This window comes from Oryza glaberrima, chromosome 12, assembly GCF_000147395.1.
Source record: "Oryza glaberrima chromosome 12, OglaRS2, whole genome shotgun sequence".
In the NCBI taxonomy this organism is placed as follows: Eukaryota; Viridiplantae; Streptophyta; class Magnoliopsida; order Poales; family Poaceae; genus Oryza; species Oryza glaberrima.
The window spans coordinates 20782464-20802873 of NC_068337.1; the positions used below are offsets into that span (position 1 = coordinate 20782464).

Consider the following 20410-nt stretch of genomic DNA (forward strand, 5'->3'; position numbering starts at 1 on the left):
CCGGTGTTAAGTAATTCCAACCTACATAAACAGTGAAATTTCTTTAAAATATGTTAGGATGTACCACTCCGTCCAAAAAAAAATCAATTACTAGCTATGAACCTTTACACATGTAGGAATTGGTTTTTTTGGGACGGAGCAGTAAGTTGTAACACATCTAGCATCCTACCAAATTTGCAGTGCAAGATATGACTTAAATGCAGAGAAATAAAGAGAGAAATGTGTTTATCAGGGGAGGAAAGTAAATTATTTTTAATAATCCGGGATGTAAAATTAGAAAAAAAAATTGAAGTAAAGTGGACTTTTTCCGTTGCATATCAGTGTGTACTGTGTGTGTGTGTGTGAGAGAGAGAGAGAGAGAGAGAGAATGCTATTGATTTTGTTATTGCAACTGATTGTTATGGTGCTCTACATCAGCTACAAGCCTACAACAAACAACTAAGCCCATGGTAGATGAACTGTACAGCATGTGAGGTGAAAAAAAAGGGTGTACAAGTTGAATTCTACGCATGGCTTGGGCTAATAGTAACAAATGACTGTATCCTAAGTGTATATTGTATTGAATCAAAATGTCACAGCATCTTCAGGGCATTGCAGAGCCCTCTTCTGACGCCAAGCACACGCAGCATGTGATGTAACTTTCCCAGCTACTTTAGAACATGCCTTGTTCATTATCTGCAAGATGAGATAGTGGTGTTTTCTGTAAGTTTCACTTCTATGTAACAGAAGCTCTATCCAACAATTGAACTATTGAAGTGCCATCTTAGATGATTGTCATATGGTACATTTCTTTGTGCAATGAGCGAATGGCGATGTAACGTTTGATATTTGTAATTTCAATATTCAAGATCATATGGTAAATTGGGAAAAAGAAGTGGCACAAAGTTCTTGCTACGTCCAGTATGGAAGTCAAATACTCTGAACTCTAGTATGTTTCTTAACAAGGTGATGGCATGAATGGTGTTTTTTTTTTTACTTACATTGGTTCAACTTGGAAATGGGGATCAAACATGAACAGTTCCCTCTGCTCATCTGTAGGATTTCCCAACCACTGGCAGAACATCCATGCCGCACCAGCAACCGATGACACGGATAGGATTGCCAAGAAACCGAAATGAGAAACGTCGTTTGCGATGATGGCCATACCAAGCATGACTAGTTCTGCAAGGCTTGATATTGAGACCTCCATTCCACCAATAAGATTTGCTTTTGATGCAGGAACACCTGTTTGGAGAATCTGTGTACCCACAACATCATATGACATGTGCCCCAACCGAGATAATGCCTGCAAAAACAACACGGAACATGCACATGGATTAGTACTCTAGTTTTGTTAAAAGTATCGAATTGGAACAAGTTTCAGGGATTTCGTCCTCACGATAGCAGCCAGGAAGATAAGTAGAGGTGTCCTCTGTGAAATAGAACCAGTCCAATACACTACGAGAGCGACCGACAAGAGTGAAGCTTGAACTATTAATCCAGCTGCTCCTGCCTGGTATAACATAAGACAGTTGTGTCAAATTATAAATTTGTAACATAATATAAACAAACGAAAATAAGTAAGAATAACTCCAACCTTTAGAATTCCAACTCTTTCCACCAAGCTTGAGGAGATGAATGTCGCAACAAGGCCCATGATAGAACACAATCCACTAAAAGCACCAACAATCGACGGACTAATACCTATAAATTATCAAAACAATTATGCTGTTAAGAGACTTTTCCAGAGTTGCAAATTTGAGCAGGAGTAGTGAAACCTACCACGATGCATCAATAGCGCAGTCATTATAGCACCAGGAGCAAGTGCTACATTGAAATTTAGAAACACGGTAGCTACACTTGCAGGTAGAACTGTTTGCTGCTTATACTCATTCCAGCCATTTCTGATAGCACTCAAGCCATTTTGAACTGAAGGTTAAAGAAAGTATTAGACTCTACAGAAGTGAAATGAAATAAGAAACTCAATCATCCAAGCTCCTCACCAATCTTACGAACATCCAATAGATTGGCACAGATAGATTCATCACTCGGGGTTCTAGAGGAATCAAGAGCATGGCAGGAGAATCTGTTAATCAGTTGACCCAACACAACCTGAAAGTCCATGTAGAATCTAGTTAGTGTACTGCATCTGGTTGTTCAAGTTTTAACTTAATTAGGAAGTACTACTAAGGAACATGAAATATACCAGGACAGGGAAACTGCATATCATTAGACCACAAGCAATCTTCAAACAGGTTACTGGATGATATTTGGACAGCAGAAGGCCAAAAACTGAAGCACCAACAGTCTGTAACCATACTAAACTGGTTATGCAACTATAACTTGTCAACTCAAAATAAGAGATTCCATAAAGCGGTTACTAAATAAACCATTAAGATAACAAAATCAAGCAAACAGTCTTGTGGCCTGCTCCCATAATTAAAGAATGTGCTCATATGAAGCTTGAAAATGTTAGAAACATCTCACCTCACAAACAAGATCAAGTCGATTAAGCACAGCGTTAGCTTGAGCTAATGCAACTGGCCTGTTAGTTCCTGCTAACTTCATAGAGAAAAAAAAAACAAGGAAGAAAGCTGATCAGACCCAACAAAAGACAGCTAGCTATTCTAAAATCTGAAGTGTCTTTTATGATGTCAAGCCTTCCATTTCAATTTTGTTTCTTAGTTCCATTTCATAATATGGATTTTGTACAATGGGAATACACAATCTATAAAATATATCTGGATAAGTAACCCTACCAACACAACCCAGTCCCGCTCCATAGCAACTCCTAGTGCCAATCCTGCAAGCCTTTCAATAGCTCCAGCTGCCACTAGTGCGATAAACCAAGGTTTGAGAACTACGGCGGACGTAGATGCATGGGTCACATTCTTCATAGCATAGATGACCATTGCAGCTGATATCAACTGAGTGGCTACCTGACAGAACAGGTTGCACACAGAACAGGCATGAATACAGGATTTTTGCAACTCCGATATAATCTAATTTGGCTTTATATCATCCAGAACATAAGGAAAAAAAGGACGAGTACCTGGACAGCATTCAACCCTGTGTACATAGGTATTCGAGGGAAATGATCCATAAGTTTCCCTACTATTGGTGCCCCAATAAAGACTGAAAGCTGGATATCATAAAACAAATTAGATTATTGAAACAAAAAATATTTCTTGAATTTAGTCACTTAGTACTGTGGCGAATACCTTTGTGAAGAAACCGACAATAGCCACAGGCAATAGGCTTGGATGGAGAATTGCCAGTGCAGCAGGCCAAGCAAAATTCCAAAGTTGTTCCACCAAGTTACCAAATAAGTAGCTAGCGTATAGAGCTGCATCAATCATACACGATGTTTAAAGGGTCTTCAAAACTCCATGCTAGATATTATATTATAATAGTAAAAATAAATTACTGGAGGTCAGCTTTGCTGCTTCAGCCAAGAGCTAGGCTTTGAAAATATTAACTAGCTGCCAATTATGAAATATTAAAATAGACTAAACAGTAGATATTATGGTTACACAAATCCATTTCCATCAAAAAAGAACTGTGCAGTGAAGTGAAGGCACTAAATAGTGCAGAAAGGTAATCCAGTGACATGATCCAGAAATTCTCACGCACCATATAATCCAGCAGGGTGGGCAGGGGTGGCCGCTATAGTATGTAGCTCACCCTCAGACAAGACCTACATCACAAACAGACTGTCACAAGAGTACAAATAAAAATGGTATCTGACCAAGAGCATCGGGAAAGAAAAAAGATCATACGGGTAGCTCTTCAAAATCAGTAGAATGGGAAGCACTCTCATGCAGGGGAAAAGGACTAGCATCCGGAACATCTCGTAGGTGTACAACTGGAATGGCGCAGGCTGGCAACAATGGTGGGTGATCATCTAGAGCCTCTTGTTCACTCGTATGACTAACATCAACCTCAACATTTGTGATGTAACACCTTGGGACAAAATTGCTTAACCTGGCAAAATAGTAACCAGTCATTGATATTTTGCCAAATCCTAAAATTAAGAGGCACTCCAAGTAAACATTGTTTTGCGATTTCCACGCTGGTTTAATCATCACAAGACCAGAACAAAAGCAACATACATTGTCACAAGCTCAGTCCACTAACCTAACATACATCAAAATCCAATAAAGGGTTTAATGCTGAACTGATTCACATTCACAATCAACACTTAAAACTAAATCTGTTAAGCAGCATGAGTGACCAATCACAGACATACCAACCACACTTGTTATTAGCTAATTTTACCCTATATCATAAGGTCACCATCACAAAGGTCTGAACAAACCAATGATAAGAAAAAAAAAATCAAAATACCAACACCACTGCACTTCATAGCTCCCAAAGAAGCGCAACCTATCCCAACTCCTATCTCTTCTTCACCACCAACAACAACAACACATGAATCTCAAGAAAGAACTTTCCGAACCACCAATCTTCCCCGGAACAAAAATTCTCAGGCAAAATCCCCACCATATTGCGTGCTGTTGCATAAAACTTAACTGACGCATCCAGGCTACGCTAAGACAGTAGTAACTAGCAAGCAAGCAAGGCAGGCAGGCAGCCACTCACCTGAGCGGCGGGGCGGCGTGGGGAGGAGATGAGCTGGCCGGCGGCCTCAGCCGTAGCCCGGGCACCACGAGGTGACACCGCCTTCCAAGATGACCCTGCGGCGGCGAGGCGAGGAGGGCGGCGGCGGCGGCGGCGGTGACCATCCCCATGCTGCTCCTCTACGGCGGCGGCGCGACTACTCATGCATGCAGCCTCTTCCGGCACCGGGCCGGGCGCCGGCGGCTGTGCGTGGGGTGCCCCAGAAGCTTCCAGAACCTTCTGGAATCCGCAGCCGCAGCTGGGTTTCCCGCCTTATCTTGATGAGGAGGGGAAGCGGGCGGCGAGCGAGTGAGCGAGAGTGGCGTCAAGTTGCCAATTTGGGGGGGGGGGGGGGGGGGGGGGGGGGGGGGGTGGAGTGAGGAAGAGATGGCGAGAGGAAGGAGGAAGGCGATATGAGGGGGCATCGTGGCCGTCCGATCTTTGATCCGACGGTGGAGGATTCTCGGGGTTTTCTGTGATGGGGTTCGAGCGATGCCAAATTGGCAGCCAAGAGGCATTGTTTGTTTCAGAAATGGATATCCGTCGAATTACTTGCGTGTTGAAGAATGTCAAATTTTGAATTGATATTTTCATAGTCAATTGTATGTTCGATAAAACTCTATCCTTTCCTTTTTGGAGTTGGAGCTCAACCGAACAGTTTCAGATTCACCTTATCGAGATGTTTATTACAAACGTCAAATGTATTAAGTTCATCGGTAATGTATGTGTTTTTCTTAATTGATGACGTCATTGATTTTAGAGATATGTTTAATCTTTGTCTTAATAAATAATATTGTGCAAATATAAAAAATATAGGTAATGCTTAGAGTACTTTCTAACGATGAAACAAGTTACGAGAAAATAAACGATAATTATATTTTTTTCTTAATAAGAAGAGTGATAAAACATATGTTCCACAACGTTAAACATGTGAAGTTTAATTTACTACTCCCTCCGTTCTAAAATATAATAAATACTTATATTTTAGGATCGATGGAATATTAATTTTAAATGATTTAACAGGGGATACCAATGTCCCCTTCAACAGCCGATCTTTTCGTGTAAAATGTAAAAAAAGTAGTACATTATCCTTCAGTGGCTACAACTAAAAATATAAATAGCCCTTTTTTCTTTCACAGGGAAAGATGCATGATGGATACGAAAGCTAGTAGATTAGAGGTAGCCGGCATGCATACGTGGCCCAAGCTTCACCAGCGACCCGGATGTCTCCACGTATATGTTCGTGCCACTGCCTGCGATTCTCATTGGTTGCCAAAAAAAAATCTGATTATAAGTTATATTGGTTTATTATCGATCAGAAAATAATGTGTATGTAAAAATTCTATATGTATTCTTAAACGTATTAACAATCAATACTGAAAGAAACTATATTAAAAATATCTTAAAATTAAAATTAAAATTTGCTTTATTTTTGGCTTTTTACAACCGATGGACTTTTTTTTTCTCTTTTCCCTTTTGGTTTTTTTTTGTGAAAGCTATGGATGGATGTGAACAAGAGAAAATCATGTACTCCATTGGTCTTGTACACGTGTGGTCTCTCGCTCGAGTGAAGTGGCTTGGTTACAACAAGGTAGGGATAGTTACTTTCCTCCGTGAGTCTATTACATAGATTTTAGACACATGGATGTAAACCAGTGGAACAAATTATCAGATGTACTATAACAATTGAATTTAGTAGGTCATCAGGGGAGAATATCAAATCAACTATAGCTTTGAACCAATCTGATTTAAGAAATACTCCCTCTGTTTCACAATATAAGTCATTCTAGCATTTCCCATATTCATATTAATATATATGTCTAGATTCATTAACATTAATATGAATATGGGAAATGCTAGAATGACTTATATTGTGAAACGGAGGAAGTATCTTCTAGTGGTTAATTAAGTGAATACAACCGGTTGCTAACGAAGTATAACTCGTTGGTCACCACCTGCATCTTCATATTCATATTCTCATAGCTAAGCCTCATCGGGATCCTCATCACCACAATTATGTATGTTCTTTTCAAACACATCAATAGCCATGCATGAGGATTTTTGTTTGTGCTAGATAATTGTACCGACTCTCTATTAAACATGAAAAATATCAAAACACATAAAGTTCGATGCTGCATAAATATATATGTATATATATATATATATATGTATATATATATATATATATATATATATATATATATATATATATATATACATACACACACACATTGCCACTAATCTATGAAAATAAATAAGACTAGTGCATAAATTAACACTCTATCAAGAACACATGTTCTGTTCCCGTCACAATTCCTGCACCCTTAAGTAACTTGGTCTAAAACATAAAAACGATGCCACTCCTTAATAGAAAACCTATTGATTTTGTTAATAATAATAGTGGTAATAAAGAACCACTCAATCCATCCGGAAGAACAATCACAACATTTAGATTTTATTTGTAAAACATTGCACACTATTAAAATCTCAATAAAACCACACATTATTTTTTATTTATAATAATATATTAGACATCACCATTCCTTCAAAGAAAAAAAAACTCAAGAAAAAAATCCTTTTAAAAAAGTACAGAAAGTGCAGCCACCTGAAGATGACCCGAGTGGCCACAACATTAACACATCTCAGCAACTCAGCAGCCGCATCGCCCATCCAATGGCCACGCGGACCGCCACGTGGCCAACAACCCATCCGACCTGGCCCCATCCTAGGGCCCCACATGTCATACTCCAACCCGTTCCCCCTTCCCCCTTTCTCTCTCTTCCTCATAGTCCCCGAAGCAAACACCCCCACTCACAACCTTACCCACTCACTGCCAGTGGGGCCACACCAAAACCTGGGCCCACATGTCAGTAACTTTGAGTAGAGCGAGTAGGGGTATTAAGTGGAAACATTGGGATTATTTCCTTCTTTCTTCCTTCTCTGCCTTGCTTGCTCGGGCGTCTTATCTCGCGGCGCGTTCTTGGTGGCCATCCAATCCAATCGAATCCGCGCGAAATCCAATCCCTAATCCCGCATCTTATCGTCCCAAATCATCGCCCCGAGGTTGGCCCCGCGATCTTGGGGTGAATTGGTGGCGGTGGTGATGTGGAGGAGTCCGTGATCTTGGTTGGTGGGGTTGGGAATTTGGGAGGTGTTTGATCGGGTTTGGGAGGAGTCCGGCGACGATGGCGACGCCGACGCACTTCACGCCGTCGCAGACGCACGCCGCGGCGTCGCACCACCACCCGTCCGCGGCGGCGGCGGCGAGCGCGGCGTCCGCGCGGCTCCACGCGTCGGCGCAGCCGGCGTCGGCGGCGGCGTCGGCGTCGGCCGCGGCGGCGGCGCTGTGCCCGCCGTTCCCCGCGGCGGGGGCGGCGTGCCCGCCAGCGCAGGGCCCCATCTTCGGCGGGGGGCCCGGGGCGAAGCCGTGGGTGGTGCAGCAGCAGCAGCCACAGCGCGCCGCGGCGGCGGCGCTGGGGCCGGAGTTCAGGCGCGCGCGCTCAACGAGGAACATCTCCAAGCGCAGCCGCGGCGGCGCGTGGGGCGCGCAGGACCGGGGGGGCGGCGCCCGCGGCGGGCCCTTCTCCGCCGCCGCGGGGCGCTGCGTGGAGAAGCTGCTCCGCGTGGCGCCCGACGACCGCCGCGCGCTCGGCGCGGCCCTCGCCTCCTCCCGCGGCGAGCTGGTGGCTCCCGATGACTACTGCCATGTCCTGCGAGAGCTCGGCGACCGGGACAAATCCGCGCTCCGTGCGTTCGAGGTGTTCCACGCCGCGCTGCCGCATGTCGGCAATGGCGCCGTCGACAAAGGCAAGCTCCTGACTGCTTCCATTGGTGCGCTCGGCAAGATGGGGAGACCAGACCTTGCAAGGAGAGCCTTCGATGCTGGCGTTGCTGGGGGTTACGGCAACACGGTGTTTGCACATTCGGCTCTAATTTCAGCGTATGCAAGGAGCGGTCTTGCGAATGAGGCCATGGGGGTGCTCGAGTCGATGAAAGGTGCAGGACTGCGGCCTACCACGGTGTCTTACAATGCGGTGATTGATGCGTGTGGTAAAGGCGGCGTCGACCTTAGGTTCACACTTGGTTATTTCCGGCAGATGCTGAAGGATGGGCTTTGTCCGGACCGGAAGACTTTCAATTCGCTTCTCGCTGCATGTAGCCGCGTGGGGCATTTGGAAGATGCCCGTGCTGTCTTTGATGAAATGATCCATCTTGGCATTGGGCGTGACATATACACGTACAACACGTTTATTGATGCCATTTGCAAGTGTGGAAACATGGAGCTTGCTATGCAGGTTCTGTTGGATATGGAAGCGAAAGGTGTTAAGCCAAATGTTGTTACATACAGTACACTGATTGATGGATATTCCAAGTTAGAGAAGTACGAGGAGGCACTCAAGTTGTGTGAAAAGATGAAGTCTATGAGAATTCAACTGGACCGAGTTTGCTACAACACCTTGCTGGCTATTTATGTGAAGACAGGAAAGTATGCTGAAATTGCTAATGTCTGTGACGAGATGGAAGAGCTGGGGATTGAGAAGGACACTGTCACCTACAACTCTTTGATTAATGGGTATGGAAAGCAGGGACGCTTGGATATCGTTTCTATCCTTGTTCAAGATATGAGGAAACGGGGGGTAGCTCCTAGTGTATTAACTTATTCAACTTTGATAGATATATATTCAAAGGCAGGGATGCATGGAGATGCATTCAATGTCTACTTGGATTTTAAGGAGTCAGGCCTAAAGCCAGATGTTGTTCTATTCAGCTCTTTCATTGATACATTGGCCAAGAACGGCTTGATAGAGTGGGCTTTATCTCTGCTTAATGATATGACGGAGATGGGTATCAAGCCAAATGTGGTTACCTATAATGCAATAATCGATGCATTTGGCAAGTCAAAGGTTATGATGGAGGATGATTCTGAAGTTGGTGACATGGGTATTGTTGGGGTTTATGGTGGCCAAATTGTTAGGGTTGCTAATCCAGTGTCTAGAGGAGGGCGTTCTGCAACTGATGTCCGGATGAGGAGGTCACAGGAACTGTTCTTCATTCTAGAATTGTTTCAGAAGATGGTCCAGCAGGGTGTAAGGCCAAATGTTGTAACTTTTTCTGCAATCTTAAATGCTTGCAGGTACATCTTCGTCTTATTTTGTTAAAGTCTTTAACTCTAATGAGGTTCTGATCCTGTAGGTATTATTTAGTTATTTTGACAGGAAAAGAAAAAAGAGTATAACTCTCCTGGTGTTGTTCTTGTTGAAAGTTCAAAATTTTTTGCTTTATCATGCTTGAAACTAGAATACGTTTCCCTCAACAACTTAATAACTAATTTCAGTATGGAATATTTATTTTTTGTCAATTGTCAAACATTAGTCTTGTTCTATGACTTCTTTTTCTGTCTTAATACTACTAGAAAGGGGGTAGGCTGTATGTGTCTTCATGATCTCACATGCGTTTTATCCCCAAAAAATTGAAAACAGAAAAGACAAGCCTATGTTTATCTAGGAAACTAAGCTGTTATATCTGGTGTTTACATAGTCATATCTGGTGTTAACTGTTTGCTTTGATGTTGTTTTTGCAGTCGCTGTAATAGTTTCGAGGATGCAGCCCTGTTACTGGAACAACTTCGCTTATTTGATAACTTTGTCTATGGTGTTGCTTATGGTCTTCTGGTCGGTTCTCGAGAAGTTTGGTCACAAGCTCAATCGTTATTTAATCAGTTAGGACGCATGGACTCTCCAACATCCTCTGCCTTTTACAATGCTCTTACTGATGTGCTATGGCATTTCGGCCAGGTAGGATTTGCTTCCGAATCTTCTGATCACTAATATTTTGTGATAATCATAATTTCAAGTCATTGGTTTCATTCTAGAAGAATAAATAGTCTCGTGGGAGTGTTTGGTTAATACATTTAGTTTTCAAGTTTTTCTATTATTTTTCATCTCAATTCCTTTTTAAACACTTATTTTTTTCCTTTATTTGAGAAAGAACAATCTCAGTCTTGTCCTTGATTTACTTGTATTTTGGTTTTTTTTGCTAATATTAACTACTCCGTTTCATATTATAAGTCGTTTTGACTTTTTTTCTTAGTCAAACTTTTTAAGTTTAACCAAGTTTATAGAAAAATATAGTAGAATTTCCAACACAAAACAAACATATTATTAAAATATATTCAATGTTAGATTTAGTGAAACCAATTTGATATTTCATATGTTGCTATATTTTTTTATAAACTTGGTCAAACTTAATAAAGTTTGACTAAGAAAAAAGTCTAATGAGTTATAATATGAAATGGAGGGAGTATTTTTATTTGGTGCGAGTGACAACATGAAATTTCCATTGAAATTTGTTTTTGGACAAAAGTTCTGTTGAAATCCTCTGCTGGTTTTTTCTTTTGATAACTTGGTGGGTAGTTATTTGAATTAAACTATCTTATGTAGAGCAGCAAGCATTGCTTGCCATGTGAAACCCCCTTTTAGTTATATCTGCAAGGATTATTCAGGTTGGTAATTATCATGACATATTTGTGTCACTGACCATTTTCAGAGGCGAAAAGCTCAGCAAGTTGTGTTTGAAGGGATAAATCGTCGTGTCTGGGAGAACACATGGGGTGAGTTTTGCTTGGACCTGCACCTTATGTCATGTGGTGCAGCTCAAGCAATGGTCCATGCCTGGCTCCTGAATGTGCGCTCTATCGTCTTTGAAGGAAGAGCTATGCCTGAATTTTTAAGGTGCGTGGTCCTAAAGTTCAAGAACAGATTTTCCTTCCTGTTCTTTGTCACATTGATCACGTGTCTGCAAGATATAGAGTTTCAGGATATAATATTTTTTGGTCTGGTTGTATGTTATTAAGCAGCTGTGTGCCTTTGTGCACTAAATTTAAGTTTCTGTACATCTCTACAGCATTCTTACAGGGTGGGGAAAGCATAGCAGGATTGCTGGTGCAAGCACCCTCCGCCGTGTCATTGAAGCACTGCTCAATTCAATCGGAGCGCCGTTCCAGGTGGAGCGGTTCAACATCGGAAGGTTCGTGTCACCCAGCGCTGTGGTGGCAGCCTGGTTGAGAGAATCGGGCACCGTCAACATCCTTCTCCTCCACGACGAGCGGGTTCAGCAAGCAGCCCCATCCAATCTGGTACCGAGGTTACAAGCCTTGCAGTTGTAGCAAAGCCCCATAGGGCGGGCTCGCCCTTCCTTGTAGTGTTGTATCTGTAATCCTTCCAATTCTTCTTAAGTTCATCTTCTCACTTTCAGAAAGATGTAGTTGTATCATAGGCGCAGCGGTTAGCTTCTCTTCTGCTAAAAAAATCTTACTACTGTCAGCCAGCAATGTTGTAAATTTTGGCAATTCTGCCTTTCAAACTCCTTTTCATCAAGAGGGGAAATTTCAAAGAATACCAGAATCCCTCCAAAGGTATCATCAGCATATCATATCACTTCCAGAGAGTCTGTTCTGTTGCCATTGACAGCAGCAGTGTATGAGATGCAGTTAAGGTCTCCTGTTCTTCTGGTTTGTCTGATGAAAGCTACAGCGGCAATGGAATGGATGCTGCTCTTTCCAAGATGCCAGCTTTGCTCAAGATGCAAAGATATAATCTCTTCCAGGCGATTGGATTGAAGCATATATTCCATGGTAACTAATTGCAGAGAATCCAAACACCAAATAACAATCCAGGTTTTTGACAGGCCATCACATCATTTCACAGCTATTCCTTGCAATCCCCCTTCTCTTTTCCCCCCTTTTAAAAATTTAGGTTTTATACTGATGTTTGGATATAACAATTTTTACTGCAAATTCAGTGGATGCCACAATTATACTGAAAGATGAAGATTTAGTCTGCGTTCTTCCCCCTTCTTTCACAACTTATATCTCTTATTTTTTACACGCACGCTTTTCAAACTACTAAATGGTTTTTTTTTTGAAAAAAACATATTAATTTATTTTTAAGTTTTTTTAGACTAATACTTAATTAATTATGTGTTAATGGTAACACCATTTTTCGAACTCCGAAACTCAGCCTTAATTAACTTGGCAAGATTTGCAACGCGTTATCGGCAGACAAAAGTTCCTGACGCTTTGTCATGTTTTGTCTTGATTATTCACATGGCATTGTGATCATCGGTTGTCCCAAGTCATGATCCAGCTCACAAGAATTATAAAGAAGCACTAGAAGAATTATAAAGAAGTCTTTGGTTTTGCTCGCCGTGATTAGTTCATCTCTCGTCGTTTTCCTTTTATTTTAGACGACTGGACTTCGCGTCTTCTTTTAAAGCTCCATCCACTGTTACTCCCCCACTGTAATGACATACTTCATCCACGAATAATATTTCTATATAATATATATAATTCGTATTGATTTAATAAGATATGTTTACATGTTCACCACAAATAATACTTTTATAATATACAGTATATAATTTGTATGGTCAAGTAATTTGAAACGGAATATTATACGTTTCGAATAAGATCTCTGGTCAATCTTTTAAACAATGACAATTAACAACTTTTAACGTACTATCTTAAACTTATCATATTTTTATAAACTTATTCTAATATATAAAATTGTTATCAAAGTTATGTATAGAAGTCCGTAAAAACGTAAAACGTCATAGTATATCTTTGACTAAAGCGAGTAGTAATTTGTATTTTCTTCATGGTAGGTTATTTTTCAGTGGTTTGTATTTGGTTTGATTCCCGAAGGTAAAACGAATCTCTTGTTGACCTCCTCTGTCTTTTTTTATATCTCCGTATTCCATAATTACATCCACGTACGCATGTTATCCAGTAATTGCCGTCATGGCTAGTCAATTAAACGAGATTTGGTATCGAGGGTCTATTTGAAGAAGTTTCTGGTAACTGCAGTTTCTCATAGAATCTACAGTTGGTAGAAGCTACTTCAAACATTTTAGATTTTCACCTAGATTAAAAGAATTTGTAATTGTAGAATTCATAAAATGAAATAGAAGCCAGAAGCTTCATACTATCACCAGCCGCTTTTTAGAATAAGCTCCCCGAATAGAACCTAAGACTATGATTGTTATATCTCCGAGCGCAAACAAGCAAACGCACTAATGTTAATTAAACATAGACACATGTGTTTTCATCCCGAGATAACAAAAAACTCGCAAAAAAGAAAGATATGCTTTGCTAATGTGAAAAGCTCGATCAAAAGAGTTGGTAGACCTAAAGAGGCCAGCTAATGGAGCGATGCCACAACTGCCACTGCAATTGTTCTTTTTTTTTTTTGGTGTTGGTGAAAAGATAGATTAAAGCAACTTTATGGTGTGAAAACATAAATAGTGGTGGAGTACTTTCATTTTGACCGAATGATAGTGGGATACATGTATTCATGAATTTTGGTCCAATTCAATGTAGGTTGAGAGAGACTTGTATAGTTGTATTCATAAATTTAGGTGCAGTATAATATAGATTGACAGAGACTCTCATATTATTCACACATAAACCCAATCAAAAGTCTGCCTCTCCCACGTACTATCCCCTCACTTTCGTGTAATTGTGCTTTTAGCTAGGCTTAAAAGTTTCGTTAATTTAACTAAGTTGTATCTCGCGAAGGTAATGATCATGAAGTTATAGAGCTGTCGTGTCAGCTAGTCGAGATGCATGGTAACGATAAGTGCAGATCCTCTGCAGTACTGCTGGTGTAGTAGCAGTGGCTGACATGTGTGTCAGGAATCTCCGTTGGGTAACGATGGCATGAGTGTAGTAGAGTTGGCATTAGCACAAGGCAAGTTACCAACCATATTTTCATGGCGCTTTAAATTAAAATTGGAGATGTCTGGTCACGGTTAGGCAATGCCGACAACCTATTGGTATTTTGAGTCTTCTAGTTGATCGGTGTGGCTATATATACATGCTAAGAGTACTTGTTTGGTATAGTTTGGTAGTACGGTCATTATGGGGGTTTATTTTACCATATGTTTGTTAGAAATTTACCTATAAATTAGCAAATATCATGAATTCCAAAGCATTCTCTATATCCCATTTTATCAGCCACTAGTGATAAATTAATGAGGTTAATTATCATATGATTTTGTAGTCAAGATGACTGGTCATTTGATAAGCCATTATCATTCATTTGAGTTAAACCAAAGGAGAAATCAAAGTCATTTATCGTTGGGATAACCTCTTGGCTGATTATTCGGTTGATTATGGTGATAATAGCAGCAATTATCAGTGGATAATGGCTGGCTATGTAAGTAGTAAATCCTACTTGGATATGTATAACTTTCAATTATTTCCGTTACTTCCAGAGAATTTGTTTTGCAATCATTGACTACATGCCCTTTTGTCTCCAGGTAATATCTGGAGTTTTACGCATGGTTTCTCCAACACATTTTGTCAAGTTTAATACTTTATATATACTTTTTATATAACGCCTTTAATTTTCAGTGTGTTTTTTTAAGCATCAGGTTTGGATATTGTTTTTCTTTTTGGAATAAGTTAACTGCAGGATACGTAGGTCCTCTTTAGCATAGCTCCAAATTCAAGATTTTTAGAAGCTGAATATTTCAAGCTCCACAAATCCATGTATTTAGATCCGCAATTACGTCTATAACATTTGGATAAATCATTTTACACATATTTTAAATAAAACTTAAAAATTTAAATCCGTGGATCTAAGACCTAACCCGAGGCTGTGTTCATGGAAAACAGAGTGATCACATGATTAATTAAGCATTAGTCGAGGAGTGAATTAGATACTCCCCCATCCAGAAAAACGAATATATGACTGAATGTGACATATTCGAGTACAATGAATCTGGACAGAGGTATATCCAGATTCGTAATACCAGGATGTGTTACATCTAGTACTAGGCTGGTTTTTTATGGTACGAATGGAGTATCAAAGAAACGAACTCAGCCTGAAAGTTGTGGCAAACATGACCGTGATTCGTCACTAGTAGAAGGGGTTGGCCGCAAAAATTCCATCTTTTTTGAAACGGCGGTTCCTTTCCCTTCACTCTCGTCGTGCTTGCACTTCTCCTGCTCCTAATTAATCAATTAATTAATTAATTAATTAATCAATTAACTCCAGACTAGCCGAATCCTCGTCGTCTTCCTCCTCCTCCGCATCGCATCGCATCGCATCCCACCCCCCACGCGGAGAGAACATCGCCAGCAACGCGCGCTTCTCCCCCTCCCCTTCTCCCCATCCCATCCAATCCATCCATGGCGGAATGCTCCATTGATCACGACCAGTAGCTTCCTACAACCCCAGATCGGGAGGAGGAAGAAGAAGCAAGAAGCAAGAAGAAGGAGACGCCGTCAATGGGGAGCTACGCGTACAAGTACTGCATGTGCTTCACCCGCAAGTTCCGCTCGCCGGCGGCCGACCCGCCGCCGGACGTCCGCGCCGCCTTCCTCGCCGCCGGCGGAGGCGACGGCGGGCTCCGGCGGTTCCTCGCGCAGGCGCAGGGGGAGGCGCCGGCGGAGGTGGACCGCATCCTCGCGCTGCTCAGCGGCGGTGGCGGCGGCGGCGGAGGAGGAGGCATCGCGGCCCGCCTCGTGGGCCCCCGGCCCGGCCCGGCCCCCTCGCTCGACGACTTCTTTGGGTTCCTCTTCAACGCCGATCTCAACCCACCCATCGCCACCCAGGTTCTTATTACTAATTCTTACCAACCACTTTTTACTCATTTTTTTTGTCGAAGAAATTAAATAGCTTTGCTCATTTTTACTTGGAAAAAAGGCTGCCATTTTTCTTTTCACAGTAAGCTCAGAAGTTCAGGAAACCAATTTTTCCTTTTATTTTTTATATGTGCTCTGTTTCATTATGCAAATGAAAGGCCAATTCTATTCGGTTACAAATTTTGGTTGATTTTCAAAACTAAATAACTTTTTACTCGTCTTTTGTCAAAAAAAAAATAACTTTACTCATTTTTACTTGGAAAGGCAGCCGTTTTTCTTTTCACAGTAAGCTCTCAAAGTTCACATTATTATTTTTGTTGGTATAGATATGTACTCTATTTCATTAAGCTTATGAAAGCATGCCAATTCTGTCCGGTTACTAATTTCGGTTGATTTTCATTTCTGTCACACCAGGTTCACCAGGACATGTCGGCGCCGTTTTCGCACTATTACATATACACTGGGCACAACTCCTACTTGACTGGGAACCAGCTGAACAGTGATTCCAGCGACATTCCGATTATCAAAGCATTGCAGAGGGGTGTCAGGGTGATTGAGCTCGATATGTGGCCGAATTCCGCTAAGAACAACATTGACATTCTTCATGGAGGGTGGGGGGTTCTTATTCCTTAACACATAACTTTGTAAATCTTTATGTCTCCTTACCTTGCAAGTTGCCATATGCTTGGAATGGTACCAACCTATCTTAATCCATGATCTTTCTTTAAAGAAATGACCCTCAGAGCTTGACTCTGTTTGTTGAATAGATTTTTGTGAAACTAGTCACTACTCTTCTGAGAGAAGTCAACTATGAGATGGCTTTACTATAGCCAGTAGCACAATAATGAATACATGATAGCTAGTAAGTCAAGCATTATTGTAGTCATTAGGATAAATCTTCCTCAATTAAAGGTCCACTAGAGCTAGATCAAGTTTGGCCAATCATCTGGGAAGCAATTTGATAGCACACAAAAAAATCAGCTTAGTTTGTATGGTAGTATGTGACAACTTGTATACGTTTTCTTTTTAAAACAATTGATAGAATTTACTTAGTTTTGAACATTGCGTCATACATTAATACCTACATATTTCAGGATTTTGAGAAATCAAGAGAAATTTTTTGCAACCCTGTTTCTTAATGTAGAAATTGAATTTCCTTCTAAAAGAAATCAGCAAGAAAAAAAATTCTCCATACATACTAGTGCAGAAAACTTTTGCAAATACTCTATTTTTATCTTAACTTTTTAGTTCAATGCTGGCTGCTCAATTTTATCTTCGTATTTATCAGTTATTCAGTTTGTCACATAAATATTTTTCGAAAAGTTTGTTGAAAATCCCATGTTGCTTGCAACCATGTATTTTATTTTCCAATATATTTCTTGCTGAGTATTGCTCTTCTTGGCATTTGAAGGACATTGACTGCACCTGTACAAATCATCAAATGTTTGAAGTCCATTAAAGAATACGCCTTTTGTGCTTCACCATATCCTCTTGTCATTACTCTTGAGGATCACCTCACACCGGACCTCCAAGCTAAAGTAGCTGAGGTAAAGTTTACCTTTTGAACTCTTCTACTACATTTTTGCTGTTTAAATCCTCAATTCTGACTCCAAATTATTACAGATGCTCGTCAAAACATTTGGAAATCTCCTTTACATTCCTAGTTCAGACCCAATAAATGAGTTTCCTTCTCCAGAATCTCTAATGAAGAAAATAATCATCTCAACTAAACCACCACAAGAATACAAGAAGTTTCTTAAATCTAAGGATAATCAGAACATCAATGGCGGCTTAGCTAATCTGGCAGAGGAAGGAAGCTTGAGAAGAATAGATTCAAATGCTGAAGAATCTGATGGAAAGGTATCCAATATGGCTGTCTTTTGAAGGCATAAAACCATGGTTTTTGAAAGCCAAAAGTCATAAATTAAAAAAGTTTACTGTTGTGAACAGGATGAACTGGATGATCAAGATGAGGACTCCTCTGATGAGGATGATCCCAAATTTCAGCAGGAAACAGCCTGTGAGTATAGGGAACTGATCACCATCCACGCTGGCAAACCAAAAGGCCATTTGAAGGATGCGCTTAAGGTGGATCCTGACAAAGTCAGGCGCCTTTCTTTGAGCGAAACACAGCTAGCTAAAGCAACAGCTTCTCATGGTGCCGATGTTATAAGGTAATTTGCACTTGCTCATATTATTATATTAGAAGCACAGTACCTATGAGCATTAGAAATTTTAGTGTCAAGTATTTTAATAAAATAAATGTTATGGAGTCTACGGACCAAACGAGGTCCATTTGTTTGACTATTATTGTTGTTTTAGTTTTGTTGTCCAGTGTTCTTTCTAAAAGTATCTATGTGTTTACATTTCATGATTGAAGTTGATACACGTACTACTGGGAGTTCATGGTGAACTAATTTCCATTCATATTGCATAAAGTTTATACAGTTCCTTGACCACCAGACAAGTGCTGTTCTGATGCAGTTAAATATAATTCAGGTTCACTCAGAAGAATATACTCAGGGTGTATCCGAAGGGTACAAGGATTAATTCTTCCAACTATGATCCAATGAATGCCTGGACTCATGGTGCTCAGATGGTTGCATTTAACATGCAGGTTGGATGACAATTCTCAACTGCTATTGGGCTTGTTTGATTCTTCTTATACTCTTTTCTCTCTTCTTAATATAGTGATGTGCAGCTCTCCTGCGCATTCAAGAGGGAAAAAAAAGCAATTTTCAACTGCCATGAATCACTATTGTCCTCATAATTTCAAGTTGTTTTTTTTTAGAAAACGCAGGAGAGCTGTGCTTCATTTCATTAAGAAGGAAAACAAACTATCCATAACCAAGGGCTCATGAGCCCTTCACACATCCACAAACATCATCACACAAGGCGACACATGACCAAAAATTTCAACTTGTTTTGAGTGTCTCACATTTGAACTTGGTGTTTCAGTTGTCAGCATAATGCCTTCGAATGTAAATTGATCTGGTAGAGAATAAATCAATCTAGTTGTATAGTTTTCGTACTTCGTTAAAAAAAAGTTATGTTCTTGTAACAGACCTGAATGTAAACTGCATGTAGAATTGTAGCAGCTAGCAATTTGTCGTGAACGCTGTTCTGACTGGCCTTTCATGTTTCAGGGGCATGACAAAGCACTCCGGTTAATGCAAGGATTTTTTAGAGCTAATGGAGGTTGTGGCTATGTCAAAAAGCCTGACTTCTTGCTTAGGACAGGTCCAAATGGTGAAGTATTTGACCCTAACGCAAGTATGCCTGTGAAGAAAACTCTGAAGGTGAAAGTATATATGGGAGATGGATGGCGAATGGATTTCAGTAAAACTCATTTCGACACCTTCTCTCCTCCTGATTTCTATACTAGGGTAAGACAGTGAAATTGTCAAAAACAGTAGAATTTATATACTAGGTTACAAAGTAATGCATGAATGAATAATGTCGATGGTGAATGCATATACATATATATAGGTGGGGATCGCTGGTGTGCGGGCAGATTGTGTGATGAAGAAGACTCGAACAATCGAGGATCAGTGGGTACCGATGTGGGATGAGGAGTTCACATTCCCTCTGACAGTCCCGGAGCTGGCTGTGCTGAGAATCGAGGTTCATGAGTACGACATGTCGGAGAAGCATGACTTTGGGGGGCAGACATGCCTGCCAGTGTCGGAGCTGAAGCAGGGCATCCGCGCTGTGCCTCTCCACGATCGCCGGGGCACCAGGTACAAGTCTGTCAGGCTCCTCATGCGCTTCGACTTCCTCTAGCTAGCTTTCTACCTAGCTAGTGCTGCTGCCAAAACCAGAATACCAGATGATGTATCTTACTAGTTTTCTAGGCTTCTTCAGCTGGTGCATATATGTACTATGGATGTAGATGTACTACTTTTGTAATCACACATGCATCTTGCATGTCTTGATAATGATAATAATGCTAGCATGGTTGGTAGGAATACACATACATTTTGTGCGATTTTGTTGGCTATATCTAGTATTCTAGTCAGTGATATTTATCAAGGGACTGATTTTTCTTATCTAATAATCGTTTTTTTACAATTAGATCAACATCCAACAAATCCTAACTCTACTTTCTTTTGGGATGAAAGAAAGACTATTCTAACTTAAAATTTAAACAAAATATACGTTGGT

The 20410-nt window shown here is 40.8% G+C and overlaps 3 protein-coding genes across 3 annotated transcripts; 2 read left to right on the top strand and 1 right to left on the bottom strand.

Annotated features, from left to right (window-relative positions):
• Window positions 1-359: 359 nt before the first annotated feature.
• On the bottom strand, window positions 360-4929 carry LOC127758067 (solute carrier family 40 member 2, chloroplastic). The gene is made up of 14 exons (XM_052283687.1): window positions 4582-4929; window positions 3759-3963; window positions 3613-3676; window positions 3201-3325; window positions 3032-3121; window positions 2739-2918; window positions 2467-2541; window positions 2186-2287; window positions 1983-2091; window positions 1762-1908; window positions 1577-1683; window positions 1379-1492; window positions 981-1285; window positions 360-675 (listed from the first exon to the last, which is right to left on the bottom strand). Exons 1-14 carry the CDS (start codon window positions 4728-4730, stop codon window positions 672-674), a joined length of 1776 nt encoding a protein of 591 aa, XP_052139647.1. The 5' UTR covers window positions 4731-4929; the 3' UTR covers window positions 360-671.
• Window positions 4930-7542: 2613 nt separating this feature from the next.
• On the top strand, window positions 7543-12030 carry LOC127757540 (pentatricopeptide repeat-containing protein GUN1, chloroplastic). The gene is made up of 4 exons (XM_052283073.1): window positions 7543-9733; window positions 10181-10394; window positions 11146-11330; window positions 11503-12030. Exons 1-4 carry the CDS (start codon window positions 7785-7787, stop codon window positions 11762-11764), a joined length of 2610 nt encoding a protein of 869 aa, XP_052139033.1. The 5' UTR covers window positions 7543-7784; the 3' UTR covers window positions 11765-12030.
• A 3639-nt stretch (window positions 12031-15669) lies between these two features.
• On the top strand, window positions 15670-20222 carry LOC127757498 (phosphoinositide phospholipase C 6-like). The gene is made up of 8 exons (XM_052283013.1): window positions 15670-16216; window positions 16661-16857; window positions 17658-17793; window positions 17870-18106; window positions 18197-18420; window positions 18746-18863; window positions 19393-19632; window positions 19736-20222. Exons 1-8 carry the CDS (start codon window positions 15890-15892, stop codon window positions 20027-20029), a joined length of 1773 nt encoding a protein of 590 aa, XP_052138973.1. The 5' UTR covers window positions 15670-15889; the 3' UTR covers window positions 20030-20222.
• Window positions 20223-20410: the final 188 nt, after the last annotated feature.

Excerpts from the sequence above, each read along its gene's own strand:
- LOC127758067 (XM_052283687.1), bottom strand. The coding sequence starts at position 4,730 with ATGGGGATGGTCACCGCCGCCGCCGCCGCCGCCCTCCTCGCCTCGCCG. Across the intron at positions 1,684-1,761 it reads TGCGCTATTGATGCATCGTG|GTATTAGTCCGTCGATTGTT; the intron begins GTAGGTTTCACT and ends GATAATTTATAG. Across the intron at positions 1,286-1,378 it reads TTATCTTCCTGGCTGCTATC|GCATTATCTCGGTTGGGGCA; the intron begins GTGAGGACGAAA and ends TTGTTTTTGCAG.
- LOC127757540 (XM_052283073.1), top strand. The coding sequence starts at position 7,785 with ATGGCGACGCCGACGCACTTCACGCCGTCGCAGACGCACGCCGCGGCG. Across the intron at positions 9,734-10,180 it reads GCAATCTTAAATGCTTGCAG|TCGCTGTAATAGTTTCGAGG; the intron begins GTACATCTTCGT and ends TTGTTTTTGCAG. Across the intron at positions 10,395-11,145 it reads TGCTATGGCATTTCGGCCAG|AGGCGAAAAGCTCAGCAAGT; the intron begins GTAGGATTTGCT and ends GACCATTTTCAG.
- LOC127757498 (XM_052283013.1), top strand. The coding sequence starts at position 15,890 with ATGGGGAGCTACGCGTACAAGTACTGCATGTGCTTCACCCGCAAGTTC. Across the intron at positions 16,217-16,660 it reads ACCCACCCATCGCCACCCAG|GTTCACCAGGACATGTCGGC; the intron begins GTTCTTATTACT and ends CTGTCACACCAG. Across the intron at positions 18,864-19,392 it reads TGGTTGCATTTAACATGCAG|GGGCATGACAAAGCACTCCG; the intron begins GTTGGATGACAA and ends TTCATGTTTCAG.